This window comes from Bubalus kerabau, chromosome X, assembly GCF_029407905.1.
Source record: "Bubalus kerabau isolate K-KA32 ecotype Philippines breed swamp buffalo chromosome X, PCC_UOA_SB_1v2, whole genome shotgun sequence".
NCBI classification, from domain to species: Eukaryota; Metazoa; Chordata; class Mammalia; order Artiodactyla; family Bovidae; genus Bubalus; species Bubalus kerabau.
Window position 1 is genome coordinate 162,556,073 of NC_073647.1, and position 27,255 is coordinate 162,583,327.

General features: G+C 43.7%; 1 protein-coding gene across 1 annotated transcript; it reads right to left on the minus strand.

Annotated features, from left to right (window-relative positions):
* Positions 1-16,331: 16,331 nt before the first annotated feature.
* On the minus strand, positions 16,332-27,015 carry LOC129640253 (allergen Bos d 2-like). The gene is made up of 8 exons (XM_055565457.1): positions 26,935-27,015; positions 25,970-26,109; positions 25,706-25,776; positions 24,282-24,389; positions 22,009-22,132; positions 21,825-21,861; positions 20,101-20,175; positions 16,332-16,631 (listed from the first exon to the last, which is right to left on the minus strand). The coding sequence occupies exons 1-8, from the start codon at positions 27,013-27,015 to the stop codon at positions 16,332-16,334; spliced, it is 936 nt and encodes a 311-aa protein (XP_055421432.1).
* Between the last annotated feature and the right edge of the window lie 240 nt (positions 27,016-27,255).

The window sequence follows — 27,255 nt, forward strand, 5'->3', positions numbered from 1 at the left end:
CATGCTGAAAACTCACTGTCTGTAACTAATTGCCTGTCAGCAGTCACCATAATCTGATTACATTTCTTAATAAGAAGCTAAAAACTGTTGATCTTAAGGAACGATAATTAATACAGGCTCCCTATAGTGCCGGCATCATGGTCTCGTAGCTGCAGTGTCTTGCCAGCGTTAAGGACTCAAGAATGAGCCGGTGACCCACGTAGACCTCACATGTGGAACCACTCAACCATCTCCTAAAAGTTATTTTCCTCATAAAATATAAACAATCACAGGCAGATTGCTGGAATGTAAAGTCAGCGCTTTCTTTGCTTGTTGAGTGGGATCTGTAATCATCTGGAAATGCCAAGGTGCTCTTTAGAACAGAAGGGTTTACTTATAATACACCAAAGGTTCTGTCTGGGTCTCCCTCAGGTTACAGTGGTAAGAAAACAGCCTCGTGGAGGAATTTGGAGCATGCCATGGGTCAGGAAGTTCCCCTGGAGAGGGGATAGTCTACCCACTTCAGTAGTCTTGGACTTCCCTGGTGGCTCAGCTGGTAAAGAACCACCTGCAAGGCGGGAGACCTGGGTTTGATCCCTGGGTTGTGAAGATCCCCTGGAGAAGGGAAAGGCTACCCACTCCAGTATTCTGGCCTGGAGAATCCCATGGACAGAGGAGCCTGGCGGGCTACCGTCCACACAGCATGGAGTCACAAAGTGTCAGACACAACTTACTTAGAGATGATTGACAATGCTGTGATTAGTTGCTCAGTCGTGGCTGACTCTTGGCAACCCCATGGACTGTAGCCCCACCAGGCTCCTCTGTCCATGGGATTCTCCAGGCAAGAACACTGGAGTGGGTTGCCATACCGTCCTCCAGGGGATCTTCCTGACCCAGGGGTCCAACTGGCGTCTCCTACGTTGGCAGGTGGATTCTGTACCACTGACCCACTGGGGAAGTCAAACACTATAGACGCATAACTAATGAGAACTTATTGTATGGCTCAGGGAACAGTGCTGAACTCTCTGTGATGACCTCAGTGGGAGTGAAACCCCAAAACAGGGTGTATATTTATACCTAAAGCTTATTGACTTTTCTGTACAGCAGAAACCAACACAACACTGTAAAGCAACTATACTGCAATAATAATTAATTAAGAAAGAAAGATGCAAGAGAGTTGACTGGACAAACACGCTCTTGTCCTCAGCAAACCTCTTCTGTCCATGGCTGCAGATGACTCCCAGTTCCTCCCTCCTGGTTTGTGCTTCACGCCGTCCCAGGGAGCCTCCTTTTTCATTGTGTGCACACCTGCCCGCCCTGGGGAGGTGTAATGGGGCCGTGTTTCCCATCCTGTTGATCCAGGTGGACTGGGACCCTGATCCAGGAGCAGAATCATCACAGTTTCCCTTGCTGCTTGAAATACAGGGCATCCAAGAGGAAATGAAGTCCATGCCGTCCCCTCAGCGCTTCACAGCTTGTTTATAGATGTGGCCTTCAGTCCACATTCCACAGTTAGCCAATACGACAGCCAGTAATTCAGACCAGTTTTCCCATATAACACGAAGCTGTTGTTCAGTCGCTCAGTCGTGTCCTATTTGCGACCCCATGGACTGCAGCACACCAGGCCTCCCTGTCCATCACTAACTCCCGGAGTTTGCCCAAACTCATGTCCATCGAGTCGCTGATGCCATCCAACCATCTCATCCTCTGTCGGCCCCTTCTCCTTTTGCCACCAGTCTCTCCCAGCACCAGGGTCTTTTCCAGTGAGTTGACTATTTCCATCAGGTGGCCAAAGTATTGGACCTTCAGCTTCAGCATCAGTCCTTCTAATCAGTAGTCAGGGTTGATGTCTTTTAGGATTGGTTTGACCTCCTTTCTGTCCAAGGGACTCTCAAGAGTCTTCTCCAGCACCACAGTTCAAAAGCATCAATTCTTTGGCACTCAGCCTTCTCTATGGTCCAGCTCTCACGTCTGTATATAACTACTGGAAAAAGCATAGCTTTGACTAGATGGATCTTTGTTGGCAAAGTGATCTCTCTGCTTTTTAATACTATAAGGGGGAAAAAAAATCAAATACTTGTAACATAAATTATCTCATTTGTGCTGATCAGGAGCAGAATTGGAATCAGGGTACTTAATTGATGTTCTGGAAACCACTTGCATTCTACTTACTTTGAGAGGATAACTTTAGATTTTTATGGAAGACTACTAAACACACACACACTTCCTCTGATTAATCTGAACTTCTCTACCTGAAATTAGCTTCATCAAAGAAAGAAATCATCTTAGTGTAGCAAATATAAATGCCTTATCTCCTAATTTCAAACATAATCATCTCCTTGCTTGCATACTGATAGAAAGTTAATCAGAGTGAGAAGTCTCTAACGATTTTTGTCCCTATAAATATTAACAGGGTATACCTGATGTTTTATGTTTCAGAAATAAATTTCATGACTATTATATTTCCTTGGGTAGAACTCTCAATGGATAGTTGTTTTCCTTTCATTTTTAGATTTGTCATAGTTGGCAAATTTTGTACAGTCAGCGGAAATATAATTCTTCGTGAAGATCAGGCGGTACAATATTGTGGAGAAATAATAGTGAAAGAACTTAAATAGAACATGTCACACAATTTGTGGTGACATTTATAAATGTACTTTAGCTTTAAATCTATGAGATTGTTTGCATACCAACTCAGAAAACCAGTGTATAATTTTGTCCTTTGTCTTATGCATCATGTCTCAAACTTGTAGTAGTTGGGCTGGAGAGATTCTGTCTTTATCACATTCTGCTTGCAGGCTGTGTCGCTTCAGTCGTGTCCGATTCTGTGTGATCCTATGGACTGTAGCCTGCCAGGCTCCTCTGTCCATGGGATTGTCCCAGCAAGAATACTGGAGTGGGTTGCCATGCCCTCCTCCAGGGGATCTTCCCCACCCACGGATGGAACCTGCATCTCTTACATGTCCTGCGTTGGCAGGTGGGTTCATTACCAGTAGCGGCATCTGGGAATTCCCACCATTTTCACCTTTAGAAAAATGTAATAAAAATCTTCTACTGATTTTATTTGGACCTTTTTAAAAAGTGGTGTTTAACGAATGGCATTAAATTGAGAAAAGACTGTTTTCCTTGCGTTAAACTTTGTTTTCCTCGGTATTACGTTAATTTTCGAACACAGACTCATTCCAGTTGGTCAGTCATTGACAAGCATATTGAATATCTACATTTGGCTTGTTGAGATAAATAGGTTTCCAAGAATTCTTTTAAACCACAGTCAATCTATGTGCTCAAGAGTTTTGCAGAATATGTTCATTTTGAGAAAGTACCTCCCAAGAGTTTTAAAGAACATGATGTTAAGATACTTTCTGAAATTATTTGACTGTATGTAATGTGTGCGTATATATGCGTGGGCAAAATCAGGCCTCTTTGTAGGTGGCAAAGTCCAAGGTTGGGACTGCTAAGGTTTCATCCAGGGCAACTTCAAGCTGGATTGGAAATAGTCTTATTTTTGTAGTTTAATATTGCTGCTGCTGCTACTGCTAAGTCGCTTCAGTCGTGTCCGACTCTGTGTGACCCCATAGACGGCAGCCACCAGACTCCCCCGTCCCTGGGATTCTCCAGGCAAGGACACTGGAGTGGGTTGCCATTTCCTTCTCCAATGCATGAAAGTGAAAAGTGAAAGTGAAGTCGCTCAGTCATGTCCAACTCTAGCGACCCCATGGACTGTAGCCCACCAGGCTCCTCCATCCATGGGATGTTCCAGGCAAGAGTACTGGAGTGGGGTGCCATTGCCTTCTTCAGGGGATCTTCCTGACCCAGGGATCAAAGCTAGGTCTTCTGCATTGCAGACGGATTCTTTACAAGGAAGTCCCAAATCATCACTAGACACATTTTTTATCATAACTTTTTTTTAATGTGTGTGTCTATAGTACATGTGTTTCCATGAGTAAAACTATAATAATTGAATCTGTTTATCTGTAGAAAACTTACCTTTTATCACTATCACCCTCTGTATTTGCATAATGTCTGTCCATATCTAATGTCTAATCTATATCTACAGAGAGATGATAAATAATTAAAATCTTTCTAGGTGGTTGACAATGTTAAAAGTAGGGACAGACTTTTCCATTTGTTTCTTTTTAACTGCCTCAGTTTTATGTCAAAAATATATATACTATGTTGTAATACATAAGAAAGGAAAGGGAAAAATTTCCATTTAAAATGTGATATTCATGTTATAATGTTGATTGTCCATAAAACGTATAGTAAATAAGGTGTCATCCCCAGCCATTTTATAAATAGGATCTCTTAATTTTAAACCAAGCATTTGGAGCAAGAAATGATGATTTCATATGTGTGAGGAATATTGGTAGGTGTTTACAACCTACCAAGCAGAGTTCTGCTTTTATTTCCAGGAAATAAGAACAATATATTTGCATTCAAAAGCATGATTTTTTCTTTTTTATTTTAGGAACTGAAAAACATCTAGAACGGTGTTTATTTATATATCTATCTTGAGGGATAAATCTGAACAATGTATTTGAAACTCAAGCATATACAGTTTTAGGGCTTCCTTAGTGGCTCAAATGGTAAGGAATCTGCCTGCAACGCAAGAGACCGAGGTGTGATCCATGGGTTGGGAAGATTCCCCTGGAGAAGGGAATGGCAACCCACTCCAGGATTCTTGCCTGGAGAATCCCAGGGACTGAGGAGCCTGGTGGGCTGCAGTCCATGAGGTTGCAAAAAGTCGGACATGACTGAGCGACTAAAGCACACACACACAGAGTTTTTTACACATCCTTGCGTCATTTTCATTTCCTATAGTACCTACTCACCAGCATAAATTATTGCATTATTAAATGTGATTTTAATATTTTTTGATATGAGGTTCAATTATCCATGCTTGGCCAAGTGTCAAGGTTCATGGGGACATCCTGTATCTGTTTCAGACTTTAGAGCCAATTTTTATGATCCAGTTTTTCTTTTTCTGTTGCTTTCTTTGTATCGTCCTTATAGAGAACTGTTTATAAAGCAGCACTATGATTCATTTGACTCTCTCTCTCTCCCTTTCCTTCTCTTTGCGAAAATTCTTAAAACTCAGTTTAATTAGTTCAGTTTTGGTAAAGATAATTAAAGCAAAGAGGCAAACAAATATGCTCATTGCTAAAAAGTACTGAGAGATTTATTTAAAAAGCTCCATTAAGTGATAGCATAGATTTGTACACATAGGAAGGGACACATTGTATATTTTCCATATCTGCTGCCATTTATCTTTATTCATTTTCATTTTGTTCCGTGTCCTCACCACTCACACAAATGATGGAGACAGCCATTCTGAAATGTTCTCAGTATTTTACCTAAATGGTCAGGGGGGGGAAAAAAAGACTATTTAAATAGGAGACTATTAATTCAATCATTGAAGCAGAAAATGTTCCGACAGTCATCCAAAAGTATCTTTCCTCATTCCACTTTCATTTTCATTCCAGAAAGGTGGGTTTTTAAGACCATGATGTTTTCCTGGGAATTATGACCTTTAGAGACAGGTGCAAGTCAGCCGGAAAGCAAGCACAAAGACTTATTAGGCAGTCGTGTCAGACTCTTTGCAACCCCATGGGTTGGAGCCCACCAGGCTCCTGTGCCCATGGAATTCTCTTTTTTTTTTTTTTTGGAGTGGGTTGCCATTTCCTTCTCCAATGCATGAAAGTGAAAAGTGAAAGTGAAGTCTCTCAGTCGTGTCCGACTCTGTGCGACCCCATAGACGGCAGCCCACCAGGCTCCCCCGTTCCTGGGATTCTCCAGGCAAGGACACTGGAGTGGGTTGCCATTTCCTTCTCCAATGCATGAAAGTGAAAAGTGAAAGCGAAGTCGCTCAGTCGTGTCCAACTCGAGCGACCCCATGGACTGTAGCCTACCAGGCTCCTCCGTCCATGGGATGTTCCTGGCAAGAGTCCTGGAGTGGGGTGCCATCGCCTTCTCCCAGTTTAATATTAGGTTGATCCATTTTGCATTATGGAAAAAACTTATACTTCCTAACTACGTATTTCATGGCTTATAAGCTCATTATATATGCAGGACCTATATTGATTAATATTATATGTATCCTCTGCTTCCTTGATGGTCTTGATTCTCAGATTTCAGTTTCTTCCATTTTTAAACCCATCACCGTTCTATGTCATAGCAACTGCTCTTCAAACATTTCTCAAGTGAGATCTTTAGCACACTGCTTTATTAACTGAATCATCATTGTTGCTGTTTCATCACTAAGTCATGTCCAACTCTTTTGTGACCCCCATGGACTGTAGCCCGTGAGGCTCTTCTGTCCATGGGATTCTCCAGGCAAGAATACTGGAGTGGGTTGCCATTCCCTTCTTCAGGGGATCTTCCTGACCCAGGGATCAAAGCTAGGTCTTCTGCATTGCAGACGGATTCTTTACAAGGAAGTCCCAAATCATCACTAGACACATTTTTTATCATAACTTTTTTTTAATGTGTGTGTCTATAGTACATGTGTTTCCATGAGTAAAACTATAATAATTGAATCCGTTTATCTGTAGAAAACTTAGCTATTATCACTATCCCCCTCTATATTTGCATAATGTCTGTCCATATCTAATGTCTAATCTATATCTACAGTGAGATGATAAATAATGAAGGTCTTTCTGGGTGGTTGAGAATGTTAAAAGTAGGGACAGACTTTTCCATTTGTTTCTTTTTAACTGCCTCAGTTTTATGTCAAAAATATATATACTGTGTTGTAATACATAAAAAAGGAAAAGGAAAAAATTCCATTTAAAATGCGATATTCATATTATAATGTTGATTGTCCATAAAACGTATAGTAAATAAGGTGTCCTCCCTAGCCATTTTATAAACAGGATCTCTTAACTTTAAACCAAGCATTTGGAGCAAGAAATGATGATTTTATATGTATGAGGAATATTGGTAGGTGTTTACAACCCAGAGTTCTGCTTTTATTTCCAGGAAATAAGAACAATATATTTGCATTCAAAAGCATGATTTCTTCTTTTTTTTAGGAAGTGAAAAACATCTAGAACGGTGTTTATTTATATATCTATCTTGATGGATAAATCTGTACAATGTATTTTATTTTATTTATTTATTTATTTATTTTTTAATTTAATTTTATTTAATTTTACAATATTGTATTGGTTTTGCCATATATCAAAATCAATCTGCCACAGGTATACATGTGTTCCCCATCCTGAACTCTCCTCCCTCCTCCCTCCCCATACCATCCCTCTGGGTCGTCTCAGTACACCAGCCCCAAGCATCCAGTATCGTGCATTGAACCTGGACTGGCGACTCGTTTCATATATGATATTATACATATTTCAATGCCATTATTTTAAACTCAACCATATACAGTTTTAGGGCTTCCTTAGTGGCTCAAATGGTAAGGAATCTGCCTGCAACGCGAGAGACCGAGGTGTGATCCATGGGTTGGGAAGATTTCCCTGGAGAAGGGAATGGCAACCCACTCCAGGATTCTTGCCTGGAGAATCCCAGGGACTGAGGAGCCTGGTGGGCTGCAGTCCATGAGGTTGCAAAAAGTCGGACATGACTGAGCGACTAAAGCACACACACACAGAGTTTTACACATCCTTGCGTCATTTTCATTTCCTATAGTACCTACTCACCAGCATAAATTATTGCATTATTAAATGTGATTTTAAGAATTTTTGATATGAGGTTCAATTATCCATGCTTGGCCAAGTGTCAAGGTTCATGGGGCCAGGATGGCCAGATATCTATTTCAGACTTTAGAGCCAATTTTTATGATCCAGTTTTTCTTTTTCTGTTGCTTTCTTTGTATCGTCCTTATAGAGAACTGTTTATAAAGCAGCACTATGATTCATTTGACTCTCTCTCTCTCCCTTTCCTTCTCTTTGCGAAAATTCTTAAAACTCAGTTTAATTAGTTCAGTTTTGGTAAAGATAATTAAAGCAAAGAGGCAAACAAATATGCTCATTGCTAAGAAGTACTGAGAGATTTATTTAAAAAGCTCCATTAAGTGACAGCATAGATTTGTACACATAGGAAGGGACACATTGTATATTTTCCATATCTGCAGCCACTTATCTTTATTCATTTTCATTTTGTTCCGTGTACTCACCACTCACACAAATGTGGAGACAGCCATTCTGAAATGTTCTCAGTATTTTACTTAAATGGTCAGGGGGGAAAAAAAAGACTATTTAAATAGGAGACTATTAATTCAATCATTGAAGCAGAAAATGTTCCGACAGTCATCCAAAAGTATCTTTCCTCATACCACTTTCATTTTCATTCCAGAAAGGTGGGTTTTTAAGACCATGATGTTTTCCTGGGAATTATGACCTTTAGAGATAGGTGCAAGTCAGCTGGAAAGCAAGCACAAAGACTTATTAGGCAGTCGTGTCAGACTCTTTGCGACCCCATGGGTTGGAGCCCACCAGGCTCCCGTGCCCATGGAATTCTCCAGGCAAGAATACTGGAGTGGGTTGCCATTTCCTTCTCCAGGGGATTGTCCCAACCCATGGAAAGAACCCAGGCCTCTTAGGTCTCCTGCATTGGCAGGCGGGTTCTTTATGGTCTGAGCCATCAGGGAAGCCCTTGGTAACTAAAAAGACAATTGTGATTTTTCACAGTTGAAGTTGGTCTGAGAAGTAGCACCCGCTTGATGGGACTTCCCTGATGGGCCAGTGATTAAGACTTAACCTTTCAATGAAGGGGGTGCCGATTTGATCCCTTCTTGGGAAACTGAGGTACCACATGTCTTGGGGCCAAAACACCGAAATGTAAAACGGAAGTAATATAGTAACAAATTCAGTAAAGCCTTTAAAAATGGTCCACATTAAAAAAATAAAAATTGAAAAAAAAATGCAATGAGAACAAGGGTCAGAAGGGACATATAAAAGCCCATTTTGTATTTTGCATGTCCTCATGAAAAAGGTTTTCAGTACATGTTTTCTTTTCTCTTTATAATTTTTTTGAAACTGGAGCCTATTATACAGAGTGAAGTAAGCCAGAAAGAAAAACACCAATACAGTATACTAACGCATATATATGGAATTTAGAAAGATGGTAACGATAACCCTGTATGTGAGACAGCAAAAGAGACAGAGATGCCTAGAACAGTCTTTTGGACTCTGTGGGAGATGTAGAGGGTGGGATGATTTGGGAGAATGGCATTGAAACATGTATAATATCATATATGAAACGAGTCGCCACTCCAGGTTCGATGCACGATACTGGATGCTTGGGGCTGGTGCACTGGGACGACCCAGAGGGATGGTACAGGGAGGGAGGTGGGAGGAGGGTTCAGGATGGGGGACACGTGTATACCTGTGGTGGATTCATGTTGATGGATGGCAAAACCAATACAATATTATAAAGTAATTAACCTCCAATTAAAATAAATAAATTTATATTTATTTTTTAAAAAAGAAGAGATGAACAATAAAATATTTGTTGAAACTTTAAAGTAATAAATGAATAACCTGAATGAAAGACTAAACAGCTTTAAAAGTCAGGAGACTCAAATTTTAAGCCTAGTTTGCTACTGTTTGCAAACCTAAGTAATTTTAAACCCCCTTTCCTAACTCATTTTTCTCTACAGTGGATACAACAATAATATCTATTCTCACTTTACAAGGATTTCAGAAAATACACAAGAAAGAAATAAAACATAATGCTTTAAAACATAAAAAAAAATAACATTTGACGAAACAATGCCACTTGCCGTGAAATTGATGGACTTGGAGACTGTGATCCTGAGTGAAATAAGTCAGACAGAGAAGGCGAAATATCCTATGGCATCCCTTAAAAGTGAAATCTAAAGTGAAATGATACAAATGAACTTATAAAACAGAAACAGACTCACAGACTGAGAATAAGCTTATGGTTGATGGGGAGAAGGATGGGGGAAGGGATAGTTAGGGAGTTTGGGATGGACCTGGACACACAGCTGTATTTAACATGGAGAACCAACAAGGACCTGCTGTCCAGCACAGGGAACTCTGCTCAATACTCTAATAACCTTCTGGTTCCCAGGGGGAAGGATGGGGGAAGGGATAGTCGGGGAGTTTGGGATGGACATGGACACACTGCTGTGTTTAACATGGAGAACCAGCAAGGACCTGCTGTCCAGCGCAGGGAACTCTGGCCCGTGACATGTGGCAGCCTGGGTGGGAGGGGAGTCTGGGGGAGAAGGGATCCCTGTGTATGTGTGGCTGAGTCCCTTTGCTGTCCGCCTGAAACTGTCATGGTGTGGTCCGTCTGCCGTTTGTTGTTCTTGTTTGGTCGTCAAGTCCTCTTCAACTCGTTGCAACCCCATGAACGGCAGCACCCCTGGTTTCCTTGTCCTTCACTGTCACCCGGAGGTTGCTCACATTCATGCCAACTGAATCAGTGATGCCATCCAGGCATTTCATACTCTCTAGTCCCCTTCTCTTTCCCAGCATCAGGGTCTTTTCCCACGAGTAGGCTCTTCACATCAGGTGGTGAAAGGATTGGAGCTTCAGCTTCAGCATCGGTCCTTCCAATGAATACTCAGGGTTGATTTCCTTTAGGATGGAGTGGTTTGATCTCCTTGCTGTCCGAGAGGCTGTCAAGCGTTTTCTCTAGCACTACAATTTAAAGCATCAATTCTCATTGGCTGTATCCCAATACAAAAAAATAAATAAATAAATAATAAGAAATAACATCTGAAAGGCTTCTTTGCTAAGAGATTACTGAAAAAGAAATTCCACCAAAACAAAACAAACAAAAAACCCAAGAATGCTAACATTTGAAACGTTTGAAACTGGTATCCAGTTTTCCGTTTTTGAAGGCTTCCCGGGTGGCGGTAGTGGTGGAGAGCCCACCTGCCACTGCAGGAGACAGATTAGAGGCAGGTTCCATCCCTGGGTCAGGAAGTTCCCCTGGAGGAGGGCAGGGCAACCCACTCCAGTATTCTTGCCCAGAGAATCACATGCACACAGCAGCCTGGTAGGAGCTACAGTCTATTGAGTCTCCAAGAGTCAGACATGACTGAAGTGACTTAGCTTGCAACCATTTTACCTTTTTCTTTGTTGGTTGGCTGATTGATTTTTCTCTTTATTAGGTACCTGGAAAGGAATTGTTCACCCTGGAGATAATAAATTAACAAAAAAAGGAGCCTGTCCTGTTGTTGTTTTTTTTTTTTTTTTTCAATCTTGGTCGTTGAAGGGGTCCATCTCAGTGTGGCTGCTCCCAGGATGATGGAATTGGGAACTTTTATTAGTTTAATTGTTGAAATGCCTTTCCCCGTAGGCCACTTACAGAACACTTAACAGAAGGCCGTAAATTGTGGGCGACAGCCAGATGGACTAGGATACAGTCTCATTTGCTGTTGAACTGGAGGAGCAGTTAATGGTTGGCATGGGACGTGGGCGGAGGGGAGTGAAGCAAAGCTGAAAGGAAACACCTGCTAATAGACAAGCACGTGTAAAACGGGATATTTTGTAATTAGATGTCTTTGGTTTGTTGGAGCAGAGGGCTGTTGTCTCCGGGAGCTTGTCCTGCAAAAAGCATGACCTAGCCTCAAGCCAGAAAATACGTATTCAGTGCCACTGTTTAAGGAGGTGCTATGCATTTCCCGAGACAGGCGAAGACTCCAAGACTTCCACAGATTTGCCTCAACAGCATCAACTGTTCATGGTTCATAAACTTGTGAAAATAGAATTGCTTATCCATTTGTAGATCATTATATATTTCTACCGATTTTTCCCCAGGGGGCTTATCTGAAACAAGAAGACATTAGTTTTGCTATATTTTGGACCCAGGTCCGAGATCATCATCATCTTCTTTTTTTTGTTAATATTTATTCATAGATTTATTTGTCTTTGCTGTTGTTGTTAATATTTATTTATAGATTTATTTGGCTGTGTTGGGTCTTTGTGGTGTCATACGGGATCTTTTGCCATGGCACACGGACTCTAGTTTGAACTGCAGGGATTGAACCCACATCCACTGCATTCTGGACCTCCACGGAAGCCCCCAAGGCCATTCTTTCAGCAACTCTTTTCCCCTAGACTCTGAGAGACAAGCCCCTCCCCATCACCTGGAGACTTCTGTGGGGCCTTGTGAGAGCGCGTGAACTAGAATCATTACATGGACACTCATTCTCTAGGCTGCCGTGTTTTCAGGACTCACAGTTTGCGAGCAAAGAGGCAAGCTTTACAGACGTTAATTGTAGCTGAGTAAAAGCTGGAGACTCACTGATCCCTCAGCCTAAGAAGATGGTAGTGTCTGATATGGTAGTATGTGAACGTCGCTCAGTCGTGTCCGACTCTTTTGTGACCCTACAGACTATACAGTCCATGGAAATCTCCAGGCCAGAATCCTGGAGTGGGCAGCCGTTCCCTTCTCCAAGGGATCTTACCAACCCAGGGATAGAACCCAGGTCTCCTGCATTGCAGGCAGATTCTTTGCCAGCTGAGCCACAAGGGAAGCCCAGGAATACTGGAGTGGGTAGCCTATCCCTTCTCCAGAGGATCTTCCCAACCCAGGAATCAAACCCAGGTCTCCCTCATTGCAGGCGGATTCTTTACCAACTGAGCTATCAGGGAAGCAACCATAACCTAATAATAACCTAAGAAGATATACAGTTTCACACATAAAGTTTTAAGTGACGGAATTAAGTCCTCGTGTTTTTTTTCAATTATATGAAAACCCTAGTAAATTCATTCTAGTGTAATATATATGTGTGATAAAAAAATTTGTCTTTCAGTGATTTATAGTCTCATTCTCTGTGAAGAATTTCAGAAACAGGAAATGTGGGCCCGCCTTCCCTTATGTGAATCTGTAAATACATTTTGGAATTCAAACTATTTTGAATTTCAGCTAATTAATGTACCTTCCAGAGTTTAAAAAAGTTTTGCAAATCTTTGTGCAAATTTATCTTTCGCTGCTCAATATTAAAGGCAGAAATGGGTCCTCTTTTCCAGAAGCATGGTCTGCTATGAATCTAGTGTGTTGGGAACCGTGGTGAGGTGTTTGCTGCCTGGTAATGATTTCTCAAGAATTAAACGGTAGCAGCTGTCTCCCTGACTCAGCGATTCATGCACCTCCCGTCTCCTGACTGCACCCCAACTCCCTGCGGGCCTTATGAGCGAGTTAAGGAAACTCTGGAACCTTCTGTGTCACCCCTTCACTCATCAGGTTATTAGAGAAACGTCCGTCAAGTGTAGCAGTTGTGTCTGTGTGCGATCTTGCAGTGACCTGTTCCCACTAACTACAGAGTTGCCCCTGTGGGTTTCAGTCCAGAACCAAGAAAAACAGCATGTGTGCACACAAGCACACACACACACGGACACACAAACACAAAGAGTAATAACATGTAGACACACACACAGAGACACACACACAGACATACACACATGCAGGGAAACACACAGACACACACACACAGACACACACAGATGCAGACACACGCAGACATACAGACCCAGACACTCATAGGCACACACACACACAAACACAGCCGCGCAAGACACACAAACCCACGCTGGTATCCTCAATCTGTGGGCACATAGCAGCTCTGCTTTCATGTTTGTCTTGCAAAACTTGGCATGTAGATAAGCCTGGGGCTTGGTTGCCCAAGACACCTCCAGGGGCTCCACAAGTTTCAAGATTCCTCCCCCAGCTCCTCTATGGTGTTGCAAGCCTCATACTCACAGCAGGCAGCGTCCAGGCAGGTTAGAAGCAAGGTCAGAGGCCCGCTCTGCTTTGCCTCTGAAGCCCCAACAAGACTATTTATTTAATTCCCCTAAGGATGGTCCAGCCAGACTAAATAATACTACTTTAGTCATTAAGCAAAGTCAAGGACCTTCAATTCCTCCTCAACGGCTGTAGGCAATACTCTGAGCCATATTCTGTGGGCTGCTTATAGCTACGGAAACCCTTACCAGGTGGAGAGCTTAAGTACACGGTGACCAGACTGTAGCCAGGTCATGGGCTGACACAGTTCCAAGACCTGGCCTCAAGAAATGGGAACGGAGCAACTCTGGAACTCAGGGTTAACTGTATCTGAAACAGTCAAGATGACACTTAGCAGAAAACCAACGATCAGTTTCAAGTTGACTGTTAGAGGTGCCTGCTGTTTGTATGTGGAACACACTCTCTCTGTCCATAAAAGCTCTTACCTCCTGACTGTCAGTTGGGGGTGGGGGGTGGGCAGGGAGTCAGCATTTGGACAGGAGTTCGGGCTCCCCTTCTCCCTTGTTGCCGGCTTCCAAAATAAACTTTCCTTTCCAGCAGTCTTGTCTTTTCACTGGCTTCGGAGCAGGGAGCAGCCAGACCCCACTTTGGGTTGCATTATGAAACTGCCTACGTTGGTGGGTTGTTCCACTTTGTTTCTGATTAGAACTCCATGTGCGAATATCCCATCATTTTTTTTTTATCCCTTCTCTGTGCTGTGGGCATAATGAGAGTACTTCCAGTTTGGGGTTCTTGAGGATGAAGCAGCGGGCAGTTGGCTTTCATGCTGACGGCGCTCAATCATCTTACGTACATACCTACGGGGGAAACTGCGGAGAGATTGCCATAGATGTAAGGGAAGCAGGAAGGAACTTGTCAGAGTGGCTGAACTGGTTTTCCTCCTCCCCTGCAGGGCATGACAGCTAAATAGGCTCCCTTTTAAGAACCCTGAAGGGTCTGTAAGGAAAGACACAAAGAAGGGGAACACCTGCTGTCTTTTCACATGTCTCTTCTGGCCGACTCTTCTCGGCATCAGAGAAGTTGGTGCTGGAAAATAAAATATATACGGTAGTAAAGAAAGCCCTGCTGATGCAGGAGACCCGGTTTTCATCCCTGGGTTGGGAAGATGCCGGGGAGGAGGAGATGGCAACCCACTCCAGTGTTTTTGCCTGGAGAATCCCAGGGACAGAGGAGCCTGTCCTTTGTCACTCAAGTCATATCTCCCTCCCGGCGACCCCATGGAGTGCAGCCCGCCAGGTACCACCATCCATGTGGATTCTCCAGGCAAGAATATTGGAGTGGGTAGCCATTCCCTTCTCCAGGGGATCTTCCCAACCCAGGGATGGAACCCAGGTCTCCCGAATTGCAAGCAGATTACTTACCGTCACTAAGTCCCACTCCTGTGACCTCCATGGACTGCAGCCCCCCAGGCTCCTCCATCCATGGGATTCTCCGGGCAAGAATACTGGAGTGGGTAGCCATTTCCTTCTCCCAGAGGAGACTAGTGGATTGCAGTCCATGGGGTCATAAAGAATCGAACAGACTGAGCGACTGAACAATAAGCAGCCCAGGTGTCTCTACTCTATAGCAATCACAGGTTAATCCATGATTAACCACTACCCTGAATTGTTTGTTTTTATTGTGGTAAAACTCATATAATAATAAAACATATTATTTTAATCATATTTAACTGTACAGTTCAGTGGCAGTAAGCACATTCACATTTTTGTGTCCTGCAAGTATTTATTTATCTTCTTTGGCCTGGTTATTATGTTGTTTTTCTGTAAGGTTATACCCAACTCTTGTGGCCTCATGAATCGCATGTATCCAACTCCTTCTGTGTGTGTGTGTGTGTGTGTGTGTGTGTGTAAGGTTGTATCCTTTTGTGTAAGGTTGTATCCAACTCTTGCGAAACCCCATGTAGCCCGCAGGGTTCCTCTGTCCATGGCATTGTCCAGGCAAGAATACTGCAGTGAGTCACCATTTCCTTCTGCCGGGAATCTTCCCCACCCAGGGACCGAACCTGAGTCTCCTGCTTTACAGGCAGATTGCTGTCTGAGCTGCACTCTAGACCGTGGTTTTACATTTTAATAATTTATTTTTATTTTTGACTAGACTGGATCTTCCTTGCAGCACACACGCTTCCTTGATTTGTGGGGAGCTGGGGCTACTTTTCTTTGGGGTGGAAGGTTTCGCGGTCTCTTCTCTTGCTGCATAGCACTAGGCTACAGGCTTACCGGCTTCAGGGGTATTTCTCTCTCTCTCTCTCTCTCTCTCTCTCTCTCTCTCTCTCTATATATATATATATATATATATATATGTTTGCTTTGAAAGCTTTACTCTTTAACCAAAGACCTACAGAGAGTCACCTGTCTTCCAGGCAGCAGGCAGCCTACAAGGCTGCGTGGTTGGCTGCACTCTTTCTCTCCAGGAACGTGGAGTCTCAGCTACGCTTGGTTGAGCGGAGTGACTGGCTGGCGCCACGCGCCCCTCCCCAGGCCTGCGCGCCTGTGCGTGCGCGTGCGGGGTACTCTCGTGATCGCGGTGGGCTGGGGGCACAGTCCTGCCTGCACAGAAGAACCGGGGGCAGGACTTATCTGCATCTCCTGTGCACCCCTGGCCTTACTGCGCTGTCTCTACCGGGCCTGCCCGCCTGTGTGTGCGTGCGGGGTACACTTGTGATCACAGGGGTCTGGGGACGTGGTCCCGTTTGCACAGAAGGACCTCGGGCAGGCCTTGTCCGCATCTCTCCTGTCGCTCTGGCCTGGCTGCATCGTCACCATCGGCCCTGCAACTTCGTCTCCTACCATCCACCCTCCGCCCCGGCCTTCCCCGGAGGCGGACTGGCGGCCGGGTCCTCCCGTCGCCTCTCCTGGTGCCAGCTGGACGCCCTCTCCTTCTACCATGCTGGGCGTCTGCATTTGCTGGGCGTCCGGCTAGACGAACTTGGTTCAGTGACCTGTTTGGGAAGCAAGCAGAAGCCAGTCCTTTTTAAGGAAAAAAAATTTTTTTTTTTTAATTTATTTATGTTTGGCTCTGCTGGCCCTTCCGTTGCTTTTGTGTGGGCTTTCTGTAGTCATGTCGAGTGGAAGCGTCTCTTCTTTGCAGTACACGGGGGATTCTCATTGTGGAGGCCTCTCTTGTCGTCCAACATGGGCTCAACACTTGTGTCTCCCAGACTTAGTTTTTCTCCGCACGACGTGTGGGATCTTTGCAGAGCAGCCCTGAGTCTCCTGCATGGGAGGCAGATTCTTTTTTATTTTTACTTTATTTTTTAACAGAATACCATGTATTATTGATGGTTTTAATGAAGTTAGTAAAGCTAAAGAGAAAATCAGGCATAATTTATGTATTTGATAACTTGGTGCAAGTTACGTTTACTTTTAGATCCATCTTTTTTGAATATGTCACCAATCAGCTCAGTTCAGTCACTCAGTCCTGTCTGACTCTTTGCGACCCCAGGGACTGCAGCACGCCAGGCTTCCCTGTCCATCACCAACTCCCAGACTTTACTCAAAACCCTGTCCACTGAGATGGTGTCACCAATGTTTACACATATTTGTATATGTTTATACACATTTGATCGGAGAAGGCAATGGCACCCCACTCCAGTACTTTTGCCTAGAAATTCCCAAGGATGGAGGAGCCTGGTGGGCTGCAGTCTATGGGGTCGCTAGAATCAGACACGACTGAGCGACTTCACTTTCACTTTTCACTTTCCTGCATTGGAGAAGGAAATGGCAACCCACTCCAGTGTTCTTGCCTGGAGAATCCCAGGGAAGGGAAGCCTGGTTGGCTGCCATCTATGGGATCACACAGAGTCAGACACGATTGAAGCGACGCAGCAGCAGCATACACATTTGATGGATATATTGCTTATTATTCCAAACACACTTTCTAGGTTCTAATGTTTATTTGCAAAAAATCTTGGTATTTATAGACAACATCTGTTCATTTACATGATGGAGTTTTACAAATGTCCTTTAAATTTAGTACTTTTTTGTCATGGGAGTATTCTGATATGTAGTTGCCAAATAATAATAATGACGTTCGCTCTACACTTTTAAAGAAAGAACAGCAATTGACTTCCTCCATCAAGTACCTAGTTTAGATCATTGTGGTTGGCAGGTGGATTCTTAACCACAGAGCCACCAGGGAATCCCAGGGACGGCTTTAAGAATGAGCCGTGCACATTCAGGAATGGTGGCTTGTTCTGTGGGGTTCAGGCGTCCCGCTCCAGTCATCTGTTTGGGGACCCAGCCACGTGTGTCACGGAGAAGCACACAGCTGATGACTGAGTCATAGGAGCATGACAGGCAGACACCCTGGATCCTTCCAGGTCTGCTTGGAACAACCCCACGGAACCCCCCTCCAGGGCTCTGGCTCTGAATGCAGAAAGGCCGGGTCCTTCTGTGTGTCCCGCTCGCTATAAACCGTGAACGTGGCTTTTCCTTCTGTCTCGGCATCCCTGGCAGCACATCCCGTTCTCACCAAGGGTGGGGGTGGGGGGGCTGGCCTGGTAAAGGGACCCGAGGCATCTGGTTGTACTCAGGGTTAGGCTGACTGTGCTGTTTGCCAGGAGATCATGTGTTGAAGGAGGAAGACTGAGCTAGAGGAGGTGATGGAATCCCAGTTGACCTATTTCAAATCTTAAAAGATGATGCTGTGAAAGTGCTGCACTCAATATGCCAGCAAATTTGGAAAACTCAGCAGTGGCCACAGGGCTGGAAGAGGTCAGTTTTCATTCCAATCCCAAAGAAAGGCAATGCGAGAGAATGCTCAAACTACTGCACAACTGCACTCATCTCACATGCTAGTAAAGTAGTGCTCAAAATTCTCCAAGCCAGGCTTCAACAGTACATGAACCGTGAACTTTGAGATGTTCAAGCTGGTTTTAGAAAATGCAGAGGAACCAGAGATCAAATTGCCAACATCCGCTGGATCGTCAAAAAAGCAAGAGAGTTCCAGAAAAACATTGATTTCTGCTTTATTGACTATGCCAAAGCCTTTGACTGTGTGGATCACAATAAACTGTGTTAAATTCTGGAAGAGATGGGAATACCAGACCACCTGACCAGCCTCTTGAGAAATCTGTATGCAGGTCAGGAAGCAACAGTTAGAACTGGACACGGAACAACAGACTGGTTCCAAATAGGAAAAGGAGTACGTCAAGGCTGTATATTGTCACCCTGCTTATTTAACTTATATGCAGAGCACATCATGAGAAACGCTGGACTGGAAGAAACACAAGCTGGAATCAAGATTGCCGGGAGAAATATCAATAACCTCAGATATGCAGATGACACCACCTTTATGGCAGAAAGTGAAGAGGAACTAAAAAGCCTCTTGATGAAAGTGAAAGAGGAGAGTGAAAAAGTTGGCTTAAAGGTCAACATTCAGAAAACGAAGATCATGGCATCCGGTCCCATCACTTTATGGGAAATAGATGGGGAAACAGTAGAAACAGTGACAGACTTTATTTTGGGGGGCTCCAAAATCACTGCAGATGGTGACTGCAGCCATGAAATTAAAAGATGCTTGCTGGTTGGAAGAAAGGTTATGACCAACCTAGACAGCATATTAAAAAGCAGAGACATTACTTTGCCAACAAAGGTCTGTCTAGTCAAGGCTATGGTTTTTCCAGAAATCATGTATGGATGTGAGAGTTGAACTATATAGAAAGCTGAGCACAGAAGAACTGATGCTTTTGAACTGTGGTGTTGGAGAAGACTCTTGAGAGTCCCTTGGACTGCAAGGAGATCAAACCATTGCATCCTAAAAGAAATCAGTCCTGAATATTCACTGGAAAGATTGATTCTGAAGTCAAAAGTGATGCAAAGAACTGACTCATTGGAAAAGCCCCTGATGCTGGGGAAGATTGAAGGCAGGAGGAGAAGGGGACAACAGAGGATGAGATGGTTGGATGGCATCACTGACTCAATGGACATGAGTTTGAGTAAACTCTGGGAGTTGGTGATGGACAGGGAAGCCTGGCGTGCTGCAGTCCACGGGGTCACAAGGAGTCAGACAGGACTGAGGGACTCAACTGAACTGAACAGACTAGTGACTCAGCTATACACATACAGACATTCTTTTTCTGACATTCTTTCCCAGTGTGGTTTATTTCAGGAGACTGGATATAGTTCTCTGTGCTCTACAGTAGGACCTTATTGTTTGTTCGTCCTGCATATTAAAGTTTGCATCCGCTAATGTCAAGCTCCCACGCCATCCCTTCCCTGCCTCTTGGTGCCCACAAGTCTGATCTCTATGTCTGCGAGAGTCTATTTCTGTTTTGTCAAATAGGTTCACTTGTGGACATGGTATATTATAATTGCATGTTGTTCCCATTGCAATCCAGGGGAAGCACTGTAAAAGTACCCTCTGTGGTTTATTGTGTCTTCTCACCAAGACAGTTTCGGGATTCACACCATTCGTCCTAAACAGGGTTATCACCTGCTTCATTGTATCCTCGATTTCTACCTGATTGGATTTACGTGCTTTGTGCATTAGAGGTATGGCAAATGCCGTCACTGACACGTAATGTGCATTAATCAGTTTATTGATCGGTTTAGGAATCCAGTAACATCAACAAGAGCACAGGAGATTCGGAGTAGGAAAGTCATGGGTCGTAATGGCAATTTCAAGGGAAAAGTCTATTATCTTCATATGGATGATTGTGACCCATTGGTGCTATGACTCTGCTCCTATTCTTAACTTTGTTTTCTGCTTGAAACATGAAAAAAAAAAAAGTAGCATGTTGTTGAGCTGATTAGGATTAACATGATGTTGGTCCTAGCATGAAAGTGAAAAGAGAAGCGGTGGATGGTGGACCCAGTGGAGAAATTTCCCTGCAACTTTCATAGAAGTGCTTCTGTGAGTGTGGCCGTGTGGGACTATCCTACAAGACCCTTGTCACAGAAGTCCCTCTGTGTTGTTCCTGTGGGCTTGCATAGGATTACCACCTGGTGAATCTAGAGGTGAGCAGTCCTGCATCAGCTCGGATGCTGAGAGTCACTAGGTTACATATTCAGAGGTCTGAGACGTAGGAGACTATATACTGTGTCACCTGTGAGGCTTTCATCTTCTGTAGCCTCCTTCATCATCATGGATGTGTTGCGGCTGCAAGGTCCTTTGTTCGCAGTGGGATTCACCGGGGCTCATCGTATCTCACAGCTCAGGGCTTCGCGCAGCCTCCTCCTCTGTCCTCGGAGCATCTCACCGTGGAGTCTAGACCTGTGCTGTGTTTGGACATTTAAATCCAAACACCGATGGCAGCCAGAGCCTTTGCTGTCTGGCAAGGTGGACTGTTTTGTTATGCTATTCTTTTCGTAAGTTAGTTTTTATTGAAACGTCCTAGATTTGCAACAGTGTGCTACTTTCAGCTGTACAGCAAAGTGATTTATTTGTACATTTGTTGTCGGTTAGTCGCTGAGTCATGTCCCACTGTTTATGTCCTATGGTCTATAGCTTGCCAGACTCCTCTGCCCATTGTATTTTCCAGGCAAGAATTCTAGAGTGGGTTACCATTTCCTACTCCAAGGGATCGTTCTAACTCATGGATAGAACCCACGTCTCCTGTGTCTCCTGCATTGGCAGGCAGATTCTTGACCACTGAGTCACCTCCAAAGCCTCAGTTGTACATATATGTAGGTCAATGTATACCTTTTAGATTCTTCTTCTGAAAGTTATTACAAGACATTGCGTATAGTTCTCTGTGTTATCTGCTATGTCTTTGTCATTGATTTTATATATTTTACTGTGTATCTGCTCATCTCACACTCCTGATTTGCCCCTTGCCTGCTTCCCCTTTGGTGACCGTTAATTTTGTCTGTGTTTGAGAGTCTGTTTCTGTTTTATGAATGGTTCCTTTGCATCATATTTTAAGGTTCCACATGGAAGTGATGGCAAATGATATCTGCCTTTCTCTTTCTGACTTACTTCACCTAGTAAGATCACCTCTAGGTCCATCCATGTTGCTGCAAATGGCATGATTTCATTCTTTTTCATGGCCGAGTAATATTCCATAATGTATGTATCCCATTCTTAAAACAGTAAACCACCCCCTCCTGCCCCAAGAGGGAAGCTGCTGAGAAAAACCTCAGTGTTTTATGCGTTATGTTTCTACTCACCCAACTGATGTTCTCTGTTCTTATGGAGGACAGTTGTCTGTGGAAGAGAACGAATAAGGGGGACAATGACCATTGACATGCCTTTGTTTCCAAGGATTATTTCATAATAGCTTTTTACAAGGATATCTGTGCCAATGGGAATTTTGAATTGAATGTCCCAGTGATGTGTTTTCATTTTGGATACCTGTCACCGTCTGGGGCTTTACCTGTTTCGATGATGTTTTCTATATTTTCATTTGGAATCCCCCTCTCAGTGTTCAGCCGCTGATACTTCTGAAATTCTTCTGGAGTGAAACTGGTTCCTTTGGCTGGATTTCATAGCAAATAGGGCAGAAGAGGTGTGCATTAGAATCTTTTATGGGTTGTAGAGAGTCACCTGGCTGCTCCCTGTCATGATGGGTAAGTCTCACCAGCACTGATACCCTCCACCATCACCTAAGCCCTGCTCTTCAGGTATTTTTCTACACACATGCCCGAGTGTGCACACAGGTCTTCAGATGGGTCCATGGGGGTAGAGTCCACATAGTTAACATGTTACCATGCTCCACTTCTTGCAACTACTCAGTGAGCTACAGATCATTCAGCTGTGAGCTTAAGCATACCCTAGGGAGATGCAGGTTTTCAAGGTACATCGGAGAAGGTCATGGCAAGTCTGAGACTCAACTCTCAGACTCTAATGCTTCCTGTCCACTTTGCCTGCATCCTAGAATTCCATCCCTGGGGTTTTCACGAACCCTCATGAAATGGAGAGGGAAATGGCAACCCACTCCAGTATTCTTGACTGGAGAATCCCAGGGACAGAGGAGCCGATTGGGCTGCCGTCTATGGGGTCACACAGAGTCAGACACGGCTGATGCGACTTAGCAGCAGCAGCATGGAATGAATGGGCGGGGAATGATTTGGAATTTTCAAAAGCACACTGACCCCACTGAGATGGTGGACGACCTTATGTTCAATGCCCTATATCTGATATTTCCTGCCTGCCTTTTGTCTGTGAAAGATTTTAGTCAAAGTTGTAAGTTTATCAGAGAATTACAAATGTCACATAGCAAAGGAAAACTGTCAAAGGACATGAAATAATAATAATGTAGTCATAAAGCATAGACAAGGACCTGTAGTTCCTCCCCAAGGGCAATAGATACTGTTCTGCATCATATCCTGTGCGCTGTCTTATAGACACTGAAACCCCACCGAGTGGACAACTTAACTACAGGATGACCAGACTGTAGCCATGACATAAGCTGCCATGATTCTGAGAATTGATTTCAAGGAGATGGGAATACAGAGACCCTGGAACTGTCGATTAACTGTGCCTAAAACAATCACGATGATGCTGATCCGACCACTGATGACCGATTTAAAAATGACTGTTGGAGCTGACTTCTGTTTTTGCAAGGAGCCCCCTCCTGCTGTCTATAAAAGCTCTTGTCCCCCTGTTTGGCAGTTGTGGGGTGGGGCAGTCAGCCTTTGGACAGAAGTCCACTCTCCCAGCAGTCGTCTGCGTCGGAACGAAAGCAGACTTTTCTTTCTAAGAGGCCTTTTGAAGGGCGGGCAGCAGGAACCCACATTGGGTCACCACATCACACATGCTACTGAGGGAAAAAACTCACGCTTTCTCATCCTCAAAGACCAGACACGACACCCACCCATCCCCGATGAGGATATAATATCAGAGGGGATAAAGAGATGTGGCAGTGAACCCAAGGGATTGGCCGGATGGCAGAATGATTGACATTCCAGACCACACTGCCTCTGCAGTGTTCAGTGTGACCCAGTGGTATTTGCAGAGCTTTGGGCTCAGGTTCAGGCAATACTTTTATGATTGTGACAAAGGAGAAACCATTTGTCGTGGAGATGAATGCAGTCACGGCCCCGGGACCTGTGAGTTTTAAACCTTGCTTCACCTTGGTGTCAGGACCCAGCAACTCTGTTTGTGTGATACTTGGCAAGGAACTCATGGAGTACCCTGAAATATTTCCTTGGATCTCTGGGATAAGTGTATCTCATTTTTAAAAGAGCCATCACATAGAATCCCCAGTGGATACATTTCCTCATTTTTCTAGCAGACAGACTTTCTATATCCCCGACTCACGTCACATGAAGTCTGAATTCTCCATGTGAACACACATCTGTTCCACTGTGCTTCATATAAGGTGCTGTGCTTAGTTGCTCGGTCGTGTCCGACTCTTTGTGACCCCGTGGAGTATAGACCACCAGGCTCCTCTGTCCGTGGGATTCTCCAGGCAAGAATACCAGAGTGCATTGCTATTCCCTCCTCCAGGGGATCTTCCCAACCCAGGGATCAAACCCAGGTCTCCCACACTGCAGGTGATTTCTTTCCCATCTGAGCCACCAGTCAAGCCCTAATATAAGTTACGTGTGTACCTGTCTCCTTTCTGTAAAAATACTGATCATATGCACACATCTACTTTGCATTGGGTAAGCTATAGTACGTACCGCAACCTTCAGTTACTTTTGTGATCTTCTCTCCATCGTCATTTTCATAATAAAATACCAGCATGTTGTCTGTTACATGAATGATTTGCAAATAAATTCTCCCCGCGTCTGTGGCAGAGGAAAAAAAAAACCATCAAACCTCAATATGATTAACTTCTTTTCTTTTCATCTGAGCCTGACTTATTCTTCACATGCTATTCTCAGTCTTCCCTTGGATGGTGAACTGTATCTCACTGAGATTTCTAGTGACACGTTGTTAGAACGAGTTAAGACAGTTAGTGAACTAGGAAAGCTTTCTCCACACCCCCTTCTCCTGAAAATGACGACTTCCAGTCTTCTAGACTGAGCAGTCTGTGAATGATAACAAGTTGTTTATTGCAACGCTGGTAGGTGTTAAACCTCAGCCATCTCATAGGAGCTCACAAGAGCTGACTGTTAAATTTTCGAGAATTTTCTAATCCAGTTTGCAACTACAATCATGGTTAGAAAGGAACTCAAAAATTTAAATGAATGATATTAAAATAAATGTCAGTACATCATCCAGAGTTATTTCCTAGTACGAGAGGAAATAAAAAAGGTACAAATTAGTCTATTGCAAAATGCTGGGCATATATAATATGAAATGGTTGCAGATTAGATCCTGTGGCTCTGTGTCCACAGTTGAAATTAAAATAAATGCATAAGACCAAGATAAGAGTGCTCTGTTATACATTTTTTCCCAATGAAAATTAAACATACAGACATTTGATCACTGAATAGAATATTACGGTACTGATATTAATATTTGAGAATTATTTCCTGTCATTTTCAACTACAGAGACAGAAATCTACGTTAGTGCCTCTTTCAAATTATGTATTGATATTCATATATGAGAATTATTTCTCCTTATTTTAAGCTATAGAGATAGAAGTCTATGCTAAAGTCCCTTTCAAATTATGTAAAAAAATCAGTTTGAAATTTTGGCTGTTATTTTAACTGTTTCCATTTTTGGACTTTAAGTTAATCATGTTCTACTTACTCAACTTGCTAATGAAAAACGTTTAATATTTCAAGAATTTCTTTACTCAAAAGAAATTTAATCATGTAGGTCAAGTAAAAGAAAAAATTGTGAAAGAGTTGTTATTAGCCTAAGTAGGTAATTGGACTTCTCCATGCCCGAGGAATATGAGGAGTCAGTGTTCTGGGGCTTTTTCTCAGAGACCATCAGTGGCCACATTCCAACCTTGGACCTCATCCTGGGGTTGTGGGACAGAAAGGATTGCTGAAAAATTAAATGGCTTCTCCAAGGTTGCATTGGTCACAAGTAGAGGAAATAGTCCGCCCATCGAGATATCTAGTTGTTTTGGGTGAAACACGTACTATCCATCTGAACACGTTCCGTGGTTTGGGGAAGACCGCCCATCAGAGGCGCTGGGATACTCACATTCTATGAAGTAAATACCTCCTTCTTGTCTGTCTAGCACGTCGGAGAAAAACTGGCATGTGCCGTCAAATCTGAAAAACACAACAAGCAAGACAATTCCTTCCCACCATTCAGTCCCCAGGGCTTGAGGACACCCTCCTGGGAATAGAGTTCGCACAGCCAACTTCACAGCCGTGACTCACACCTCTCACTGTACGTGGAGACCAGACCCCATGCCCAAAGTCAACAGACTCCTTGCTTTCGGTCGAGGAGGATTGTGCTTACTTGATATAAAATGAAAGGGAGAGCTGTTCGCAGTTGTTAATACATTCAATCTGGCGGTTATAACACCTCAGCGGGCCCCCTTCCACAATCTTCTCCTTGTTATCTGCGGCTGCATAAATGGTGCGCCAGTCTCCTACGACCTAAGAAGGAAGTTCGTCGTAAACGTCAGTCAATCTCTCTTCTGGTTACTCACCAATACACGGCACTGTCTATGCTTCGGCACTGGCCACAGAGGAGAAGCAACTTGAATCTTATTAAAGCAAAGAGGAGTTCCACCCCCTACCTTGGTGAATAACACGACATGAAATCATCTTTCCTATTGGAGCACAAAGCACAGAATTCAGAAATTTTTGCAGACAATTCAGAGCTTTTTTGAAATAGCTAAAACCATGCCAGTAAAGACCGTGACAGTTCATATCTTTCTGAAAGTTAGCTTGTTAGGGTTTTTGTTTGTTTTACCTACAAATGAATAAGATAAATGAAAAATAGCCAAGAACAGATAAACAGAGGGCAATATTACATTCATGTAGATATGTCGACCACAGAAGGTACACAGTCTGGTCATGCTGCTGCTGCTACGTCACTTCAGTTGTGTCTGACTCTGTGTGACCCCATAGATGCCAGCCCACCAGGCTCCCCCGTCCCTGGATTCTCCAGGCAAGGACACTGGAGTGGGTTGCCATTTCCTTCTCCAATGCATGAAAGTGAAAAGTGAAAGTGAAGTCGCTCAGTCGTGTCCGACTCTTCGAGACCCCATGGACGGCAGCCTACCAGGCTCCTCCGTCCATAGGATTTTCCAAGCGAGAGTGCTGGAGTGGGGTACCATTGCCTTCTCCCAATCTGGTCATACATATACACAAATATATCTCTGTGACATGCACACACAGCCTCTCACACACACATGCACACACACACACACAATCAAACAAGCAAGACCTTCTAGCAGATCAGCTCATTCTGGGTACCTTTGAGGGGTCTATCTCAGCTGGAGTTTCCTGGGCGGCACAAACCACGACCAGGACAAGACTCAGCAACAGAACCTTCATCTTGTGAGTCTTGTGTTGTTCCTTCTAGACAAGCGGAGGGCGCCCCAGTTGTTGAGAGACTGTGAATTGGTTCCACTTTTTATAGGATACGTCTCTTGGCGGAATACGTATTCATCAAACAGTGGTTAATCACAGGATCACGGTGAGCTAAATGTAATCTTCTGACATCCTGGTTGGCAGCTGAGCATTTTGGCATTCTGTGCTTCTTATACAACCCCTGTGTTATTTCTTTCACATTGA